Source organism: Nicotiana attenuata, chromosome 7, assembly GCF_001879085.1.
Source record: "Nicotiana attenuata strain UT chromosome 7, NIATTr2, whole genome shotgun sequence".
NCBI lineage: Eukaryota > Viridiplantae > Streptophyta > Magnoliopsida > Solanales > Solanaceae > Nicotiana > Nicotiana attenuata.
In genome coordinates, this window is record NC_031995.1 from 100,392,941 (window position 1) to 100,400,115 (window position 7,175).

At 35.6% G+C, this 7,175-nt stretch overlaps 1 protein-coding gene across 1 annotated transcript; it reads left to right on the plus strand.

The window, feature by feature from the left end:
• Positions 2,752 to 5,963, plus strand: LOC109229574 (adenylate kinase). The gene is made up of 4 exons (XM_019395057.1): positions 2,752 to 3,149; positions 4,258 to 4,398; positions 4,917 to 5,189; positions 5,486 to 5,963. The coding sequence occupies exons 1-4, from the start codon at positions 2,859 to 2,861 to the stop codon at positions 5,627 to 5,629; spliced, it is 849 nt and encodes a 282-aa protein (XP_019250602.1). The 5' UTR covers positions 2,752 to 2,858; the 3' UTR covers positions 5,630 to 5,963.

A 7,175-nucleotide genomic window follows, 5' to 3' on the forward strand; every position in this document is an offset into this window, starting at 1 on the left:
AGAGTTAATGCGAAATAAAGAGAGTTAAGAGTTGCATGTGGAAGCAAAGCTTACACGTGGTCAATTTCCACTCTCCAAAAAATGAGAGCCTTCAAAATAGAATTGTTTTTTTTTTAATAATTAAGTTTTAATTTTCATATAAAAAACTTATACAATTAAGTTAAAAGTACTTCCTCCGGTCCATTTAAATTAATTTTTTGACTTCTTTATGATCCACAATTTTATTTTTTTCAAATATTAAGAAGTAATTAACTTTTTCTTTTCAAAATTGCTCTTGGAGTAAAGAGTGAGTAGTTTTTTATATTTCTAACGAGCAAATTAAGGTTAATATCATCAATTTTATTGTTACTAGGAGTGGCAAAAGGGCAGGGCGGGGCGGATATGGTTCGGGTCGAAGATGGGTAATGAAAAAACGGATCAATTATTCGACCCGACACATATTTATTACGGATAAAAATGGGTTAACCGACGGATAATATGGGTAACCATATTATCCATGAATTCTTGCATATGATCACTTTCGGGAGAATTTTTATTCTCCCTAACTTGAGGAACCCCCAATTTGAGGCTTTACAAATGTAAAAGTTAGACCCATTGGTTATTCATTGGTTACCCATTTTCCAAATTGATAATATGGTTCTTATCCATATTTGATCCGCTTTTAAAAAGTTCATTATCCAACCCATTTTCAGTGGATAATATGGGTGGTTTATTGTTTTCTTTTAACCATTTTACCACCCCTAATTGTTAATTAATGCTAAAAGCTGAATTCCTTAATATGTGTAAAAAGAATCGAAAAATCATTTAAAGTGGACCAAAGAGAGTATTAAGTTGTTTATCATATAAAAAAATCTTTATACTATTAAGTGAAAAAGTAATGTCAAGAAATTTTCGATAATGAATATTGGTGAGCATTTTCAAAGTAAATACGTAATGCCACTTTGGGGGAGTAAGTAATTTGCTGTAACATGTATGAGATGCAGTTTAAGTCTTTTTTAATATAGGAAATGGAAATATTCATATATTATTAATAAATACTAAAGTTACTTAATAGTCTTACATCCCATAGAAATACCACTTAGGGCATTTAATTGCCAAGTAATTTGCTGTAACATGTAGTGTGTATTTGGTATGATAAAAAATAGAAAATATTTTCGTAGAATAAAGTAATTTTCTTACTTATTTTTTGGTGCTTGGTTAGTAAGGAAAAAATATTCTCCCAAGAGCATTTAAATCTAATTTAGATAAACACTATAATATCGGACATGGACCCTAGACCTCGACACCGATTCCTGACCCTGACCATGGTCCCCGACCTAGGATCCCGAGCCTAATCAGAACCTCGACCCCTAGTCTGAACCACGATCCTGACCCTAACCCCCCGACCATGATTATAAACCCAACCTTGACCCCATTTCGAACTTGAAAATCGCCCCCGACCTTAACCCCTACTCCGATTCTCGACCCTAAAGCCCGACCCCAAACCCTGGCTCGACCTTTAACCCCGACACCCGATAGTCGGTCCATGACCTCCGTGTTTCGGGTCGAGGTGAGGCAGGGGTGGTAGGAGTTGGTGTCTAGGGGTGAAAGGAATGAGCGCGACATGGCGGGGGAAGGAGGGTCGAGGGTAAGTTCGTGGTGAAGGGTTAGCTAGGGCGCGCGAAGTAGGTCAGGGCGTGGGGTTAGAGGGTGGGGGAAGGTGTATCGGGGTGGGGATGAGATTGGGGTGGGCGGAATGAGCTTGGGGTGTAAAATATTAGATAATGCATCCCATCAATAATTAAATACATTCCATTTATTTGTTTGAATTAAAAAATTTGCTAGAATTCAATATTCAAAATTCTTTAATTAAAGAAAATAAAAACGATGGTCCAAAATATCTTTTAGGGCAATCAAAGTGTCTGAAGGTTTAAATTAAAAACGTGAAAAAGAAACATTGAGAGGAGAGAGAATATTCTTGTACCACGGCATCTTCGAAAATCGGGATTATTAATCTTTGATGGGGCAAATTATTTTAATTGAGTCTTTTTAACTTAATTGGGTATAACCCAGCAAATTTCCAATCAAAACAAATTCGGGTTGATCCACGTAAATACTGATCCATTAACGCATCGCAAAGCACAGAACTTGACAATTTCGTTTTTAACATTTTCAATATTTACAAATATCAATGCACTTTTCCCTATTTCATTTTATGTGAAGTTATTACAAAAGAATAAATCAAAGAGAATAGTTTAATGTCATGAAATTTGAGTTCCAAATGAAATAACACTAATATCCGACAACAACAAGTCCTACCTTCATCTTGAGAAGGTAAAAATCAGTTTCAAAAAATAACAGTAACAACAACAATAACAACAACAAGATAACATGTAGTAATAAAATCCTAAAAATAAGAAAATACGAAACTAACACTAATGTTCACTAACAAATTTTAATTTTCATGAAGTTCTTAAATAAAATTCATATTAAAACACAAATTTTTTTCTTACAAAATTTTCTTTTTAACTTCAGTAAAAACTATTCCAGTTTTTTCAGCTCAACTTAAATATTGTCCTAATACGGTAATAACAGTACTAATTTGTTTTTCAAAAAAAAAAAATATAATAATAATAATAATAATAATAATAATAATAATAATAATAATAATAATAATAATAATAATAATATACTCATTTCTTTACTTTTGCTTGAAGCTGCCAACTCCAAACCACAAGTTCGGGTCGAACCACGTGACCCGTTAATGTAATACCTAGAAATTTTCAACACTTTTCCTATTAACTAGGAAATCGCCTCCTTATTTGTCCCCCTCTTCTCTCTTCACAGCTCCGGAAAAAAAAGTCCAAAACTTTGCGGCAATGGCGGCCATGATCCGCCTGTTCAGATCTTCATCTTCATCCATTGCCCTTAGGTCTTTTTCCACAGCAGCTGTATCTGAGACTTTGAAATCTCAATCTTACCCTCACAATCCCCTCCCTACTAATATTGAACCCAAGGGTAAAACTGTCCAATGGGTTTTCTTAGGTTGTCCAGGTGTCGGAAAAGGTACTTATGCTAGTCGCCTTTCTACTCTTCTCGGCGTTCCTCATATTGCCACTGGTGATCTTGTCCGTGAAGAGTTGAATTCTTCTGGCGCTTTATCCAAACAAGTATGTTTTGTTAACCTTTTTTTCTTTCAATTTTTTGCTTTAAGAATTTCTTATTTACTGTGTAGATTGATGCATTACTTAATATGTGTGTACATATTTGACATATTAACTTAAATAGCCAAGCGGCCAACAGATGTATAATATATGTATATTGGATGTTTGGCCGAGCTAACAAATGTGTAACGTCCCCTAAATATTTTCAACAACTGATCCGTTAATAAACAATTCATAGATTTGCTATGGGGCTATAAAAATATCAACTTTATGATTTGATACTGATATAATGCTTATTTAAGTATTATTTGGCGATAATAAGGTTAGATCTGGAAGTAGTGGCGGAGCTAGGATTTTGAGTTTATGGGTTCTAAATTTTAGAAAAGGCGTCTTATTCCACTGGAGGGGTAAGGCTTGCGTACACATTGCCCTCCCCAGACCCCATTTGTGGAATTACACTGGTTTGTTGTTGACGTTGTTGTTGTTGCTTCTTATTGGGTTCTCGATAACTTATTTATGCATATTAAATGAATTTTTAAACACAAATATATGGTTTGGGTCAAAGCTAATGGGTTCTTCACTGATTGATAAACACTTCTGAATCAAATTAGTGCTGATTACTCGTAGTTTTTTATCTAGTTTGGGAGAGCAGATTTGAGCCATTCTTGAAAGAAGTCTGAGATCCGCTAATAAACAATTCAGAGATTTGGTGGAAGCTTAATAACTAAAAGGAGGTCTTATCTATATTTTTACTTGCTTTAATGTTGTCCAAGGCGAACAAAGTAGAGAAGTGCCTAAAAACTGTTGTGGCTTTAATCGCAGAACATAATTAAGTTGAGACCTTTGTGAAGAAAGGTGCAAATGAAAAAAAAATATGTATGTGATGCAAGAAAAAATTTCACTTTAAACACAACAACAACAATATTTGGACAGATGAAATGAAAAAAATACAATCAAGTAAAATATTGAGGTATGGTAATTGAGTATTCATATGGCCAATCCTAGCTTGTGTTTGGGACTAAGGCATAGTTGTTTTCATTATATGCATTTCCAGCTTTGTTTTTTGTACTTGGTGAAATTAGTTCATCTCATGGTCGGCTTCATTCTCTTTCAGCTTGCAGAGATTGTCAACCAAGGAAAATTGGTTTCAGATGAGATAATACTAAACTTACTATCTAAGAGGCTTGAGTCTGGGGAAGCTAAAGGTGAAGCTGGATTCATACTTGATGGATTCCCTAGAACTGTGAGACAAGCGGTGAGTATGCATTCAATTTTCCTACATAAGTTCTCTCAATTTCAATCTTGTCTATTCTACACCTCTTGGCTACCATCTCCCAAAACCTTATATGTATGAGATTGAACGTTACGATCTGATCATCTATGAGAAAATAGTTAGGCTAGGACAGTGATAAACTGAGAATGAATTCTTCTCACCAAAGAAGAGAAATGTAAGAAGTTAGAGGCGAAGTGCTGCTCACTTTAGTTGTCAATTTTCATGTTAAATGCATTAACTTGACTAGTGGGAGGCAAGAATGATGCTTGAAAATAGTGTATTACTAACTTAATAGACTTCATAGAAGAGGATGCTGTTACCAGTGTTCAACAAAGGAGTTTCTTGAATGCTGGGAATTCTGCCCTGTTCGCGCTACTTTATTGTCTAAATTGATAGGAACTTTTGGTAAAAAGCATTGACAGGACTTCTGATTTATATCATAGGTGTTAGACGAAATTCTTGTGGAAGTTCTATAACATTTGTGTCTGTTTCTGCATCAGGAAATATTGACCGAGGTGACAGACATAGATTTGGTGGTTAATCTCAAGCTTCCAGAAAAGGTATTGGTTGAGAAATGCCTTGGCCGAAGGATTTGTAGTGAATGTGGAAAGAATTTCAATGTAGCATCTATAGATGTCGCAGGTGAAAATGGGGCTCCAAGAATCAGCATGGCTCCACTTAATCCTCCCTCACAGTGTATATCAAAGTTAATCACTCGAGCAGATGATACAGAAGAAATTGTTAAGGAAAGACTTCGTATATACTATGATAAGGTATTGCTCCAATCTTTGAAACACAATCACGTTCAATTTCACCAATACTAAAATAAGCATTTTTTCCCTCAACACGAGTAAGTATTCTCAAATCACTAACTTTTGGGGGTAGAATTAAGCGAAAGCATCTAGTACTGGTACTCACCTTTCCTGTGATATCTTCTGATCCCTTTAATCACATAGCTCTAGATATTATCAGTTAACGGTCATTTAAGCATCTATGATATTATCATATTTCTATAGAATATAGAAAAGTAGAAGAGTTGTATGATTTCTGCTCTTTTTTATGATTGCAGAGTCAGCCCGTTGAGGATTTCTATCGAAGCCAAGGAAAGTTACTCGAATTTGATTTGCCTGGAGGCATCCCAGAATCATGGCCTAAGTTGTTGGAAGTTCTCAACCTTGATGAGCAGGAATATAAATTGTCTGCTGCAGCTTAGTTTCTATTAGCTGCTTCGCATGTGTGATGCGTGCTTATAACAATTTTGCAGAAAAGAACATATTCATTGTTTTCCCCTTCTATTTTCCTTTTTCTTCTTAATTTAAGTCAAATAACAAACCTCTTGAGTGTACTTTGAAGCCGTTAAATACGGTGGCTGCCTTTGATGAATTTCAAATTTGTTCAGTGAAGAGGTCTGTTGTACTATAGTTGCAGCAACTGTTAACAAGGAGATTATTTTTTATATCCTGTAATAAGGTTATAGTAATGACACAGTTTGTTATAATTTTTGACATAATCTGATACAAGCAACTGATATGGTTTTATTTTGACTGCATTGGGAAATTAATGTTCTGTTTCTTGATCCTTTTTCTCTATATGTGGTACTTGTTGTCTTGCTCAAAAGAGAGGAGTGAAAGATGTGAGGCGACTTCTTTTTTCCTTTTCTTCTTCAAGGGATGGTCCTGTGGATTTTTCACTGGCTGTTAACTTCGTGTTTTTCCAATATTACAACTACAACAACCCAGTAAAATTTCACAAGTGGGGTCGGGGAGGGTAGAGTGTACGCAGATCTTACCCCTACCCCAAGGGGTAGAGAAACTGTTTTCGATAGACCCTCGGCTCAAGCAAACGAAACAAAAAATATATCAGTACCAACAGCAGAAAGCATAGAAATAATAACAGAATCAAAAGTACCAGAAAATAGATGAAAAACCATAACAGTAGCACGTAAGAAAGGCTCGGTACTATGAAAAGTGAAAGAGATGTGTGGACACAACAATAACCACTAGCACTCTAGAACACAATCCTATTAGACTAGCCTCTCACCCGGTATGCAGTAGCAAAGAGCTCATCTAGCCTCTATCCTATAACCCTAAATGCTAGACCTCCACACTTTTCTTATACAATATTAATTTGTTTTTTATTACATCAGAGAAAGGGGAGGGGGAAAGGAAAAAGGATGCTACGCTACTGATGAGATTTGAATCCTCGAGCTACTCTCAACCTCCAAAAGAAAATAAAGAAATGAAGAAAAAAATAAGAAGAAAATCATACTTCATTCCATGATAAAACTTAAGAGGAAGCATCCACAAAGATCCTGGTAATGGTTAGTCATCCAGTGTATCCTTTTAACTAAAAAGAGCTACCATCATAGACATGGTCTGTCTTCTGATATATAAAAGCGAAGGTTTTCAAGGTAATTGCCTCGCGTCCTTCCCATGCTCCATGACAATGGCAACTAATCCATAGTTTTCCATTTCTTCTCTTCACTACTGTAAAAATGTTGAAATTCTCTTTTTACCCACTTTACAACTCTACGTGATAAGAGAGGCTTGACATGTTGTAGCCATGTTGCCTCAATATTTAGGTTTAGTCATGAGGATACAACACGTGATGTGTGGGTAAGACGAAGTCTGATATATATGTTGGAAGAAGGATAAAGGAGCGGAACCATACTCCTCAGAGTTTTGAACTTGTGCACCAGAAGCCCACAAAAAATTTTGTATAATCCCACAAGTGGAGTCTGGGCAGGATAGTGTGTACCC